The following is a 14,989-nucleotide window of genomic DNA, read 5'->3' on the forward strand; positions in this document are numbered from 1 at the left end:
GGTATTTATAGTAGTGCAGGGTTAACCTCCGTGCCTTGACCATGAAGTCTTTTCCTTATAAAATTGGAACTCTTTCCTTTTACATACCTTCTAGAGTTCTTTTCCTTATAGGAATCCTTTGATCAAGGCTTAAACGTGTGACCCAAGAATTCTTCTCATACACGTTTGCGTGGAGATCAAGCAAAGCCACATTAGATGTAATTATAAAGTGTAAATCCTCTTTAGGGGTTCTTGGGGCCAATGGCTACCGCGTTGTATCTATCCGTCCGCTGTAGATCCGACCTCATTGTCTGTCATTATCAATCTATCACCCTTGTACCGTCACATCAATCACCTAGATCCGTCATGTTCATTTTAATTCTGAGAAATCATCTGAAGCCCAAGGTTGTCTTTTTCTTTCTGTGGTGAGTTGAGTGGCTAGGATTTCACTTAGCGTTGTTGGCCTGCTTCTGCATGTCCATGATTGGAGAACACGCCCCTGCCCAATATTTTTTGAAACCCTATCAGGCACGTGAGGTGTTGTTGATTTATTTAGCTGACTTGGACTTGTATCACTAGGAATGTCACGTGGCTTAGAAACCCCAAATGTATCCGGACCCTTTCCTGACTCCTTTGACTTTTGTGACTCTTCATCCACCTCCTTTAATATCGATTCAATACCATTTGGACAACTTGACATTCCATTATTCTTAGGGTTTAATGGCAGCAAAAATATCGGACATGCATGATTAATGGGATTCATTCTGTTTTGTCCGTTTCACAATGATTGCGTGTCAGCTTCCTGCCTGTAACGTTCGTCGCCATTTGGTTCATGCTCTGGCTCAGAATTGTCTTCTCCTCGGTGTGGTTCTGCTGGGTTGATGGCTCCTCTTCCATTGGTTGAGAAGCAGTTCCAGGCTTCCAGCCTTGTTCATCTTCCTCGTAGAATAGTATCCTGGCACCATAATCATTTTCTTTTTCGAGACCACAAATGGATCCGAATTCCTTTTGATCATTCCTTAGAGTCCCTTCGCTTTTAATCCAAATCTCGCAGTCCCTATCATCGTGAGTAAGGCAACCACACCAATAGTAGATGTTTGGCAATCTTTTGTACTTGAACGAGACCCACACTTGCTTGTTATCTTTTAGGGAGATAAGGCGACCTCTACATAAAGGCAGTGTGATGTCTACTGAGACTTTACACAAATAAAGTTGCCCCCTTCGTAAGTCTTTGGCTTAGATTGTTTGATAACTTCACCCACTGCTCCGCATATTTTTTCCGCCACCTCAATGGTCATATACCTCATTGGGAGTCGGTAGACTTGTACCCAAAAGGTAGTCCTATCATACTTGATATCTAGGAGTGGTCTATCATTGTCATAGCACTGCTTAACGACCAAGTGCTTATCAAAACTCCACGGTTCGCTACCCATGATTCTGTCTACATCCTCTTTGTCTTTGAAAGAAAAAAGTATCTTGTGATCTCCAATATTTTGAATTTCGAAGCCCGGCCTTGCTCGCCACAGAGGTGTAAAAGTTCTAGCAATCGCTTCAACATTAAGAGCTATTTTAGTGAGAAATTTTGCTGTAATGGAGAAGGTTTTGACACTCTCCTCTGTTGTAAGGCTGCATCCTGGCCCTTCTCTCTCGGATAGGGAAAGGCATGTCCAAGATCGTGCGAGGTCCTCCATAGAGATCGGCTAAGAGTCCAAGTCACTCCCTTGATATTTGTTTCCCAAACCCCTGAAAAAAAAATCCAACAAGCTGAGGAATACACGTGGTATTCCAACGAACCTAATAGCACCTTCAAATGAAGGGAACAATCAATTCTACAGTGCAGGAAAGGTCAGAAGTAAACACTAAACTCTTGAGCAGCAGAGAAACAACTCAAAATGAAAATGATGTTGAAAGTGAAATCATGTGAAAATGATTTTCCACTAATCACAATATGCCATCTCAACAATTTGTGACCATAGCAAAGTCCATTTTTTTTCATACACCAAAAGGTAATAGACTAATAGAGTAGTACCAAAAAAAAAAAAAAAAAAAAAAACCCAGAACAAAACCTAAATAGCCCTCAAACTATTGTAAACCCAAAAGCCATTTCTTGGCTTTAAAGGTAGTTGTTAAAGCTTGAATTTAATTTTTTTTTTCTTAAAAAAAAAACTTTTTTTATGGATGTGTAGTAAGTAGCTAAATGTTATGATTAAAGATAAGTAGATATATCTCATAAAAAAGAATAGATATGGACTTTAAAAGCTTAATGTTGCTCTTTGGAGCTTATGTACTAACTTGGCTCGGCAAATGTGCATAGAGTAATTGATTGTGATAGACCTCTCTTTGTTACCATATTCCAGTATAGGTTGTGTTAAAGACAAATTTTTCACACCACATGACTTTATTTCATTGGCAACTCGCACCACGTCAACACTATCATGAATTTTTGGAAAAATCTCTTTTAAAGCCCAAAAGAGTCCATATTCACAAAATGACGCCGAATCTGATGGTCCAAAACTCATGGTGATATGATCTCATCAAATCCCATAATTCGAGCTCATGGCACAACATCTCATTTTCGGCTCATGATCCAAGCTATTGAGTCCTATCGGGAGAATTTTGGAAATCGTGGTTTGGAGGGCCAAGAAGTATGTTCATTAAAGCTCTAGTGGTTCAAAGTTAATAAAGAAAAGCATGTTGCTTAGCATGTCTTCCCCAATTCCCTAAACTCTGACGGGTCAGTGTGCCACATAACACTCAAAATGATAAAACTCCCCATGCTCTTTACATAAAAATTAATGTTCATCATATAATATAAGTTTAAAAATATAATTATAGTATTTCATATAAATTATATTATTATTTTCATTTAAATCAATTCCAAGCACATGGCTAAATATATATTAATATCTCATACCTAGCATTAAATGCTCTCCTTACTCTCCAAGATTTGGTTAAAATACAAAAGGACCATAATTACATCTCTAAAACTTCATTAAATATTAACCAACTAGTCTATTACTTACCAAAATTATATATGGACTAAACAACAGTAGCTCCAGCAGAAGTTGCTCCAGCAAAAGCTACTTCTGCAGAAACAGCTTCTGTAGAAATTACAATAGCTCTAGCAGGTTGACACATGTCCTAAAATGACATCACTTGCCCATTAATGCCCAATCCTAATCCCAGCAGCTTCCTGTCATACCCAAAGAAGTAAGAATCCCATAAAAGAAATCCTACCATTTTTAAGCTAAAATCCTTAGCCTCCAGTTGTAATGCCAAAAATAGAAGGACCCCATAAAGATTATCTTACCATCTTTAACCAAACCATGAATTTAATGCCAAAGGATGTCATTCAAATGACATCATCCAGCTGTAATAGCTCTGACATAGCATTAAAGTCTCAAATTTTCTTTTTTTGGCTAAAAAACAAAAACCTACTAATGAAACCACTTACTTTGTCAAAGACTTTTCCTTATTTGCTAAATTTCTTTTCAACTAATTCTAATCTAGTTACATACTTGGCTCTATATAAAGAGGACCAAGCCACACATATTAAGGCACCATCCATCCCTCTCTCACCCCCCCTTATTCTGAAACTTCATCAATTTTGCTGCCACACACATTTTCATACTTCTCCATCTCTCTTACAAAATCTCTCTTCATAGATAACAACACAACATACATATCACAACACACCATTATCTATTACCCATCTTTCCCACACTCCATTCTGAAATATCATCATTTTGCTACTTATAAACACATTTTCCATCTCTTTTTCTATTTCTCTTGCAATACCTCACTTCTAAGAAAGCAATATAACTAATGTCATAACACAAAAAACAAATCTAGTTACTGCTTTTACTACATTTAACCTTCATATTATCTATCTCATATTTCCATATATTTTACAAACACATTCCTCACAAAATACCCATACATACTTCTCATATATCTTTAAACTCCATGTCTCACAAAGTATACATATACAAGATCCATGTCCAACAAAGTATCTACATATAATTCCTATACATATTACAAACACCATATCTCACAAAATATATATATTTCTTACCATCTCCACACATCTTAAAATATATCAAACACTCTTCCAAGAGCTTATTACTAAAAGCCCTTTCTCATGGAAGACATATATTTATAATGCTAAAAGCCCTTCTTACGAAGGCAAAAACTTATAATACTAAAAGTCATTCTCATGGAAGACAACATCACTCATATTAGACTAAAAACTAAAAGAGTATTACATGAGGAAAGTCATTTAAGTGCATGATGAAAGGGGATAAACTTAACTAACCTATGCACATGGCTAGACATATTCTCTTTCCCTCCAATTGCACCCATTTTTCCACTTCAATAATGAACTCACCATGGAAGGGCTCATAATATCATATTGTACCGCTGGACTCATTTTATCACGCTGCTGAAATGTCATAAGTCCACTGCTGTTCTACGGCTGGAGCTACAAACTCTCAAGATAAGTCAAATTCTCTCTATATTCAAGATTACATTTTTAAGTACATGTTAATTGATTGTTATTGCACCACTGGATGCAAGTTACTTTAGTATTATCTCACTATTTAATAAACATGATATCACTAATACTTCATTAATGAACATACATATTAATAAATCAATCTACCACTGTTGCACATATATTTTTTGGAAATGAACTACTATTGGACATATATTATTTGGACATGGACCATTGCTGGACATACCTTATTATGTTGAACATGAACCATGAACCGCAGTTGGATATGGACTATTGGACTCATCCCATTATTGGACATTTGATACCTAATTAATTATTTTATAATATTGGACATCACTTAATAAACATGCTAAGTATATTAGCATGCTAACGTATCAACTCATTATTTAATCAAAGCTATCATGCTAAGTATATTATTTATTTATTTCAACTATTATCATTATTCTAAAACTTTGAGTTTTATCTATTTTGTAGGCTTAAAAATACATCGGAAGTTATTGGTCTATGCGGCCTAATGTCGAGTTCTGAGTTGAACTCCCCAAAACAAATCCAGGCTTAGCAAAGTCACACATCCAGTAGAAGACACGTGGCTACTCGCAAAAAACAGCCCCCGACAAGTGGTTAGTAAGAATTAGAACAACGTGCTATGCCAATCTTGGTGGTTTAGTAAGAATTAGATCAATGTACTAAGTCGAAATGACATAATAAATCTTAATTATTAAATCGTTCTCATGCATTGATGTTGTATGAATCATGCTTACCTTAGCTTATATCATGAGTATGCTTACCAAATCAATTTTTCTTTACTTGGAGTATAACAAAAAACAACCACCAACGTTAGCCCCAAAACTTTGGGGTTAGCTTGAACTAATTTTCTAAGCCCTTCTATAACTAGTACAAAGAGGTATGAACTAATAGCAAATTCATTGGCTAATTAGAACTTGAACATGGCCTTACAAAAAGGCATGATTTTGTTTTAAAATTTGTCAAATCAGTACGGCAAATTTAATCTAATTTTAACTAGAAATGAGTTAGGGAAATAAAATAAACATTTTCTAAATTATATTTTGGTCACATTGATCTAACAATTCATAACCTAAATTTAAATATATTCTCAAAACTTCTACCTAAAATAATAATTTTAGGAAGTGTAACTTATTTCTCCTATTTTATAAAAATTTGTTACAATTGCGCATATTATTACAATTCTTACATGTGATTAATTTGTTCAAAATTAGTCCAATTTTTTATGGTTTTAATACACCCTATCTATGACAAGGAAAGATCTATTACTCATTATGTATGTATGTGCAACGAACACTATAAATTTAATTTTATGTAGAAATGAGTTCGCAAAATACAACGATAGTGAATATTGATGACATAGAACATTGTTCAAAATGATGGAGATATTATGCTCGCCTGATAATACAACGAGAAGACAATGAAAGCAAAAATATTCGATTGGCAAGATGTTGTGCTAATCACTCAAGACAAAGACAACAAATTTTGGGTGGTGATCACATTTTAGTGGGAAGGCCAACAAATTTAAACTAGCCTTTAAGCACACGCTCACGCTTGTGCTCAAAGACTCTTCTATTTTTTTAGAAAAAAAGTTAATAATTTGCATCCATTATAATTTAGGATTACTACATTTTTTAACAACAAAAAAAAACAAAACAAAACAAAAACAAAAACAAAAACTAGAGATGTGATGAAAATTTATTTCACCTTTAAACGCATAATATCTATTACACCTCTAGATTTTTTTTTAGAGGCCAATATAAATTATAAAAATTGGCACCACAGAAAGGTTTTTCCCGAATGTTACAAGCATGTTTGGTACATGTGTTTAAACACATATTTTCAGTTTTTAAATAATATTACACATATTTTCACACACTTTTTCACTCACACATATTTCCAAAAAATACAAATAACATTACAAGAACAACGTTACCAAATGGTCTCTACATTTTCGCTCTCTTCAAACCAATTATTAGTGGTTTTTTTTGTAAATAAAACAAACAAGTTAGGTAATTGTATATTCAAGAAATTTCTAGGAAGTTTCCTTCCACTCACTTTATATTAAGAAATTTCTAGGAAATTTTCCTTCCACTTAGTTTTTCACATTTCCCAAACCCGTCTACTTAATTTATTTCTCATCTCGCCTAATCTTGAGCATTCTCTCTTAACGGAAAATACATGCTAAAACTGATCATGTGCGTTTCACATGATACTAAGACAAGGGTCGCCATGAATTGTTGCCACCTAACTTTGTTTATAGCAATTCCTGCACACTTGGGTGCAGCAAATCCTTCTCCTTATTTTATTAAAAAGATCAACTCTTTCTCTATCCCAAAAAAAAATCGTTTGGTCTCCTTCTTTCTCTCAGCGTCTGCTTCTTTGACTCCTCAAACGCACAGAGCTCCATGGCTGAAGCCCTCAGAGCAAAGCCTCCCTTCTTTCACCGCCACAAAACACCACAACTGTCACGGATTCACGATAGTGAATCTCCCTCTCTCTTCACCCTCTAATCTCACCATCTCTCTCTCTGCTCGAGCTCAGCCCATGGGGGTTGAACCCATGACCACCATTACTGGCAATGGTGCACAACGGCGAAGCCACCCTGGTGGCCGCCGATCTTTTTTCTCTCCCTCTATATTTTTTATGTTTATTTTTTTGTTTGGTCCGAAAGCTCCCTTTTTTCTTTTGTTCTTTTTTATTGTTTGTGCTTTTAGATTTGCCTGGGTTTGAGGATTGGGGATTTTTGGGTTGAGGGTTTAAGAAAGAAAAGATTTTTGTTCCAGGTTTTGGGATTTGTTTCAAAAATGGATTTTGGGGTTTTGATGTGTGTTTTGTGGCTATGGTGGATGTGAAGCGGCGGTGGCTATGGATCTTGGAGTGTTTGGCAGTGGTGGCTGGAAGTTTTGTTGATTTCTCCGGGATTGTGGTGGTGGTGACTGGTGGTTTCTGGGTTTGATATGGGTTTTTTGGTTAGTTCTTGGTGGTTTGCTGTGTGGATGGTGCTGGGTCTTGGTGTTTTGCTGGGTCTATGGTGGTGTGTCTTGGTGTTTTGCTGGGATTGTAGTGGTGGTTCGGTTTTTTTTTTTTTTTTTTGTATGGGTTGGGGCCTTGTGGGTGAAGTTGGCGGGTAGCAGTGGGAAGAGCGCGGGAGAGCGGAAAAGATTTGCCGGGCAAAATAGAGGGATGGAAGAGAAGAGAGAAATAAATTGTTTTATATTTATGTAGTTTATACTATATTTGTATAGTTTATATTGTTTAATGAGACAATCCACCAGTCACTATTGTTTTAAATAGGTGGCGTTTTATTATTGGTAGTCTCATTTGGACCTACAAAATTACTATTTATTTATTTTTATTTTTTTCCCTAAGAAAAAAAAAAATTTCTTGCACTTCTCGTTAACTTTCATTTCTGCCACCGCACCAAGGTTGTGACACAAGCATGGCTCGGTCAGTACTGTGCATGTGGGCTGTGGGGGTACGGGCCGGGTCCAAGTATTCACGCATATACACTTTTTTTTTTTTTTTTTTTTTGTTGAGAATGAATGATTTTTAACACACGCGGGGAGAGGGAGGGGAAGAATGTTTTTTTAAAGAATCTTACGGATGTATATCCAAAAGGGTCTTACATATTCACTTAGCATATACACTTAGATATACACTTAGGCAAGATTAGAAATCTCCAATTTGCTATCAACATCATGGGATGCATTTGCGGCAAGCCTTCGGCGACCGACTCTCCCCGGAATCGGAGGCCCAGGCAGGATCCTTGCTTCAGATTCATCAGAAAAATCCCATTCCAGGTACGTTTATATAAGCTGTTACAAAATGATGTTTTGAGAAAATGTTGTTTTGAGTTTAAAATGAGCCTACGTAAATGAAAAGGAGTTTTGGGGTCAAAATTTTACTACGAAGTAGTTGGAGCTGGGCTCCAAACTATGGGAGTTTGATTTGCTTTTGTTTCATGTTTATAAATAAGGGGTTCTAATCCCTTATGGCCTGTTTGTTTGTTTGGATGGAGGGGGAAAGAGGAGGAGTGGGGGTGAGGGGAGGGGAGTAGAGTAGTGTTGGCTAAAAATAAACTAATTTTGTGCTAAATCTACTCTACTCCCTCTTCCTTCCTCTCTCCTTCCCCTCCCCTCAATCCAAACAAGCCATTAGGGCAGTCTGATCCCTAGGGCCTGTTTGGATTAAAGGGAGGGAGGGAGAGAGGGAGGGAGAGGGAGGAGAGTTGGCTAAAATATGCTAATTTTGGGCCAAATTTATTCTACCCTGCTCCCTTTCTTCTCCTTAATCCAAACGAACCATTATTTGATTAGACCGCTCTTGGTGTTCGAACTAGTTATTAATGGTCCACTTCATTTTTCAGTGTGTGTTGGGAACACTTTCATTTTTAGCGTCTCATCTTCCTTCTCTAGAGAAGTGAATCTCGAACAGATACCAAAAAGTTTTGTAACTAGACCTATAATCTGCGCCTTTTATAAATAAATGTTTGTTGTAAAAATAATGCAATTAACTTGAGTTTGTTGACAGTTGGTGGCTCAAACTAGCAAGATCCATGGCCATGCTGTTGCAACTATTAGTAATGGTGGCGGCGTAACTAAGTTTTGTAAGAATCAAGGTGAGGTTGTTTTGGAATACGTGTTTCTGCAATTGTCATGTCCCTTAATGTTTGACAAGATTTTTGTTATGCACCGTTTAAGATTTTACTTTGACTAGCCTCTATGTTTGTAACCCTAATGATTTGCCCTTGAGATGCAGTTATTCAAGAAGTTTTGCAGAGTAGAAAGATGGAAGTTTCTGAAGCTACAAAGGGTAGAGGATTACATGGTAAATTGAATAATGTTGTTCAAGCTTATTATGGTGGCTTAAACACATCAGTCATAGTGCCATGGCTGAGGTATGTCTCCTGTTATATGTTTTGTAGTCCCCTGTTTTGTAGCTTGGAACATTCCCTTTAATTGTGTTTCCACTGTGCAAGTATTCAGGGTTCTTCAGTTTTAGATTGGTATGTTTGGAATACAATTGATTAGAATATGGAATTAGACTCGTGTTCTCTTTGATGGCAATTCATGATTAGTAGTTTTAAAATATTTATTTTATGAGGAGAGATAGCCAGTGAGTTTGAGGGAGATGAGATAAAACAGTAGTTTGTAGTAACTGACTAACTGTGTTATGTAGTGATTGAGATGAATTCATTATAAGTATTCTGCTGTTTATGCTGGTAGTGATGAGCTATATATGCTGCCTGCTTTCTGTTTTTAATGTTTCATGCTTGAACATTTCTTCTTGAACTATAGATAAAACAGCAGTTTTTGTGCTGATTAAATATTTGCTCCATGCTTGAAATTGTCTCCTTTGAGTACTTTGTTGAATTATTACCTTACTTGAATGGAATGAATGCTACATGCTTTCTGTTTTTAATGTTTCATGGTGCTGGTTAATGAATTTGAACTATTTTTTTTTCTCCCATGATATATTTTTTAACTACCTTTCCCATGCAGGGAGAACTATGGCTGTGATTTTGTTTGCTCCACTGCAGATGTTGGTCAGGTATGTTAAGTAGCAACATCTACTTGCTCATAGTTATATTTGTTCTCTGACGGGGGAATTTAAATACACTATTGGTACTCTTTTTTGGGGTTATTTAACTAAAAGAAAAATGGATATTAATTTTGTTCAAGGAAGCGTTTTCCTTTTTGAGCTTCTCGTCATCAGCTTTGTGTTTTGATGGCATCGTGAAATTTCTTTTACATCTGATCTTATTTATCTTACATCTTTGTAATTATATATTCAAAAAACAGGCCATGGTGGATATTGCCAAAGAAGCAAGAGCTGATGCTGTCTCTCATGGATGCACAGGAAAAGGACATGTTCAGGCATGCCTGATGATTGAGCTCAAAATTTTATGACCCATTGTGTTCTTCTGTTTTTTTGGCTGACACAGTCTCGCTTGCTATTTTGTGTAATCAGGTTCACTTTGAGCTCCCATTCTTTGCTCTGAATCCCAAGCTAAATGTCGTGGATCCTTGCAGGGAATGGGATATTATAGGGAGAGAAGATGCTATTGAATATGCTAAGAAGCATAATGTGCCAATCCCAGTAACAAAGAAATCCATATACAGCGGGGACAGGAACCTATGGCACCTTAGCCATGAGGTAACATTCACCTCTCCATTTCCTGTCTGCTGAGATTTCAGTCTTAGTATAGCTCTTTGGTTTATCTCAGTTGCTCCAAAACTGTTGTAGGAAATAAGCTTAATTCTCTCTCTCTCTCTCTCTCATGAGTTTCATTTCCATGCCTTTAAAGGGTGACATTTTGGAAGACCTAGCAAACAAACCTAAGAAGGATATGTACATGTTGACTGTGGACCCAGAAGAGGCACAAGACAAACCTGAGTAAGCTTCTGTATTGAATTTTTAGTTTAACCCCTCTGTATTTTTATCTATTATTTTCTATGCCGTTTTATTAATGCTTTATTTCTATGCCTTCATTTCCTGTAGATATATTGAAATTGGGATAGAGTCGGGTCTTCCTGTTTCAGTTAATGGGAAGGAGCTTTCGCCTGCATCACTACTTGTTGAACTCAACAAGATTGGTGGGAAGTATGGAATTGGCCAAATTGACATGGTTGAAAACCGATTAGTTGGTGTGAAGAGCCATGAAGCCTATGAAACTCTGGGTGGGACAATCCTCTTCAATGCTATACAGGAGTTGGAGTCTTTAATAATTGATCAAGAAAGCATGCAACTTAAAGATTCACTTGCCCTCAAGTATGCTGAGCTGATTTCTGCAGGTAGATGGTTTGACCCACTTCACACGGCAATGGAGCATTTATGGAAAAAATCACTGACTACAACAGATTCAGTTTCTGTAACAGGCCGTAGGAGCCCCTATAGCCTCTCTAGGCTAGATAATTCATCTTTCGAGAGCAACCATAAGTATGATCAGGCTGATGCTGCTGGGTTTATTCAGCTTTATGGTCTTCCAAATTTCCAATGAGGGTTTCAATCAATGCTCAATTAGGGCATGTCAGACTTGGGTTTGATTGTTTCATGTATTATAGGTGAATAATTCTCCTGTGTTTGATTGTTCTGTCTTGGGTTTGATTGTTCTGTCTGCTGTGCATATTTTACATTTTGTTGGTCTACTGAGATGCTTTAAAAGATTGGAATTCCTTGAACTGCATAGTCTCTTGAACGGTTAACTATTACAGTTGATTCACAAACCCCATTAGTGTTGATAATTGATTAGGGGCCAACCAAAGGCCTAGGTTTAGGTTTCTGATATTGAACAGTTGAATTTATATTGAATGTTGGATTAGTGAAATGTGGTATCACAGCTGGATACTTTTATTGACGAACCCAAGTCCAAAATTGGTTCCAAAATTTCTCCAGGTCTTTGCAAATTTCTCCCAGTCTTTGCATGCTAGTTTCGTTTCAACTGAGAGTAGAGTAATAATCGAGCTGCCATGAGTATGGTTCTTTGTTAATTCACAAGCTCTTCCCACTATTTTTGTGAAATATGTACAAATTTCACGACTGAGTCTTTCATTATGAACCTTGAGTCAGTTAAGTGTGATGAGTCACATTCTTTGTAGTTTAAAGGTGATTTAAAATTAAACCATAAATTTGTTACTCTTAAGTTGGCATTAGAAAATATTTAAACAAAATGATATATCGTGTGGTTTAAAGTGAAATAATGTTCATATATAATAAGCACGTGCTATTTCTCGAGATAGCAAGCAAATGAAAACTTTGAGTCTGAAACAAACAAGGTAAGGAGAGGTGTATAAAAACAATGGCAACCCAGGTTATTTTGTGTTAAGGCATTCTCTATATTAAAATGAATTTATGAGTTGAATTGAAACGTTTTTTAAATTACTAGTAAGGGTTGCATGTGCAAAGTTCGTGTTGACCAGTGATAAAATTTAAGATAGTATTTTTTTTTTTTTTTTTTTTTGAAGTAGTATAAAACCATGTATTTAAATTTAGAGTAGTTACTGAACATATGACTATCTATTTAGGTGAAGGTATTTGGTATCAAATGAGACCATGTCAACGACTTCAAAATCCAATAAGTGTGAGACATATTAGCAAAAAATAACTAACCCACTAACAATTGAAAGACATGTGTTAGTGGGTAGTTATTTTTGCACATATGTCTCTCGTTTATTGGATTTTAATATGGATGACGAGATATCATTTGATATAAAATACTTTTTCATTTTGTAGAACCTATTTACTAAAGACAGTATATATCTACTCAAAAAAATTCTACTAAGAATGATAACAAATGTTGTCATCTTCTAACAATAAACAACTAAGGTTTAATAAAACATTGTCATAATATTTAAATTTTCGCAATAAATGATGATATATGCTACAATTGAAACTTTTCATCAAATTAAATACCTACAACCATTTGCAATAAATATTTTGTTATTCATACTTCCTTTTTTTATCATTTTATTCTATGAGCCTAACTACAATATTTAGTTTACTTAATTTTTAATGAACACATTTTTAAGAAAGAAAACAAATAACAATAAGAATAAAATAACTAAAAAAAAACATGTCATTGAAGTTTCTATTAGATAAAATTATAGATCTATAGATAACAAATAGAATACCATACATCACCATTTTTACTTTATAAGTATGACTAATACATAAAACTCAAAATTTACAAAGAAAATTTTTGGGACATTAAAATTTTTTTAGGGACTATATACTTGTTTATAAAATATAAAAGAGGAAATTATTCAACTTCAAAGTTGGGGGATGAAACTACCTCAAACATAAAGGGGGAAAGTTTTTTTTTTTTTTTTCCATAATTCTTTTTTGTTAGTAAAACTGTGTTTTTTACTTTAACCAATGTGTTAAAAAAAATAAAAAATAAAAATAAAAATAAAAAGTCAACCCAAGAAAACTGTCCGTAAATCTATGAATTTTGGCTCAACGAATTGGCTAAAAAAATAAAATAAAAAAAGTCAGGAACACAATAATGTCACAATATTTTTTCAATATCTTTATTTTAGCTATAGTGGGCCTTGGTATGATTTTTTCTAATTTTATTTTAGAGTAATGTTACATCTACAATATTTTCACAATAAATTCTAGGTGGTAAATTGTTATTGGTTTTTAATTGGGACAACCACTTTAAACTATGCATTAAAGCAAAAAACGACAAACAACAAACCAATAGAAGGAAATTGTTCGTGAAACAGTGAGTTTTTGCTCACCAAATTTGACTAAACCAAAAAATAAGTCTAGGAACATAACAAAATGTCACTATATTTTCACAATACCTTTATTTTCAGTCGTGATAAGTTTTGGTATGATATATTATTATTTATTTTATAGAAATGTTATCTCCATAATATTTTCATAACAAATTCTAGATGGTAAGTTGTTATTGATTTTAAAATGGACAAACGACTGATATCATTTTTTTACCCATCAATGATAGCTTACCTATGATTTGTTGTGAAATTAATGTAAAAATGGTGTGGACTTAGCATTTTTATATTTAATGTATAAGAAGCTAAGATCTCAACAATTGTGATAACAACAAGTGTTACATTTTCATAAAACATTTATTTTTAGTTGTGGTTGCTCACCGTCTCATATATATTTTTTTTTTCGACCTATAAAAATTGACATCTCAATAATTGTAAAAATATTGTGAAATTTGTTGTGTCAATATAACAATATGCATGCCAACTCATAATTAAAAAAAAAAAAAAAAGAGCATAAACCGATGACTGAAAAAAAAAAAAAAAAAAAAAAGGCCAATGAAGTGATGAACAATACATATTGAGCAAACTAAAAAGTATTGCAGCTTTTACGCATTTACACAACAAGTGTTACAATATTTTCACAAAACATTTATTTTTAGTCGTGGTTGGTCACAGTCTCATATTTTATTATTTTATTTCGACTTATAAGAAATTGACACCTCAATAATTGTGAAAATGTTGTGAAATTTATTGTGCTAGTATAACAATATATATATATATATATATATATATATATATATATATCAGCTCATATAAATATTTAAAAGGGAAAAAAAAAAAAAAAAAAGCTATATCTACTTACTTAGCTACAGTGTCAATTGAACAAACCAAAAAATATTGTATAATTGTGAAAATATTGTGAATTTGTTTTGTTAGTACAACAATATATATGCTAACTTAAATAAATATTTAAAAGGAATAAAAAAAAAAAAACTATAGCTACTGTAGCTACAATGTCAATTGAACAAACCAAATGACACTATAGCTACATGCATTTGCGCTTTATATATATATATATATATATACTAGTATTATGCATGTGCAATGGACGACTTAATCAAGAATCATGTACAAACTAAAGAAAATAAGAAAATATTTTTTAATTTAATTAAAATTAAATAATATAATATATCTAAGTGGTAATCTCAATTTAATAGTTAAGAATTATAAA

At 34.3% G+C, this 14,989-nt stretch overlaps 2 protein-coding genes across 4 annotated transcripts in view; one reads left to right on the forward strand and one right to left on the reverse strand.

Annotated features, from left to right (window-relative positions):
* LOC142633053 (argininosuccinate synthase, chloroplastic-like) overlaps positions 1-14,989 on the reverse strand; it is a 60,853-nt gene that overhangs the window by 10,342 nt on the left and 35,522 nt on the right. The gene's annotated exons all lie outside the window — the stretch shown is intronic.
* LOC142632276 (argininosuccinate synthase, chloroplastic-like) lies at positions 6,643-11,913 on the forward strand. 3 transcript variants are annotated; one of them, XM_075806702.1, is made up of 8 exons: positions 6,643-8,319; positions 9,050-9,137; positions 9,278-9,416; positions 10,021-10,069; positions 10,321-10,395; positions 10,490-10,675; positions 10,827-10,915; positions 11,021-11,913. In XM_075806702.1, exons 1-8 carry the CDS (start codon positions 8,218-8,220, stop codon positions 11,517-11,519), a joined length of 1,227 nt encoding a protein of 408 aa, XP_075662817.1. In that variant the 5' UTR covers positions 6,643-8,217; the 3' UTR covers positions 11,520-11,913. The 3 variants fall into 3 exon arrangements, with proteins under 3 accessions (XP_075662817.1, XP_075662818.1, XP_075662819.1); XM_075806703.1 differs by having other exon boundaries at positions 9,287-9,416; XM_075806704.1 differs by having other exon boundaries at positions 8,271-8,319; positions 9,298-9,416.

This window comes from Castanea sativa, chromosome 4 (genome assembly GCF_040712315.1).
Source record: "Castanea sativa cultivar Marrone di Chiusa Pesio chromosome 4, ASM4071231v1".
NCBI lineage: Eukaryota > Viridiplantae > Streptophyta > Magnoliopsida > Fagales > Fagaceae > Castanea > Castanea sativa.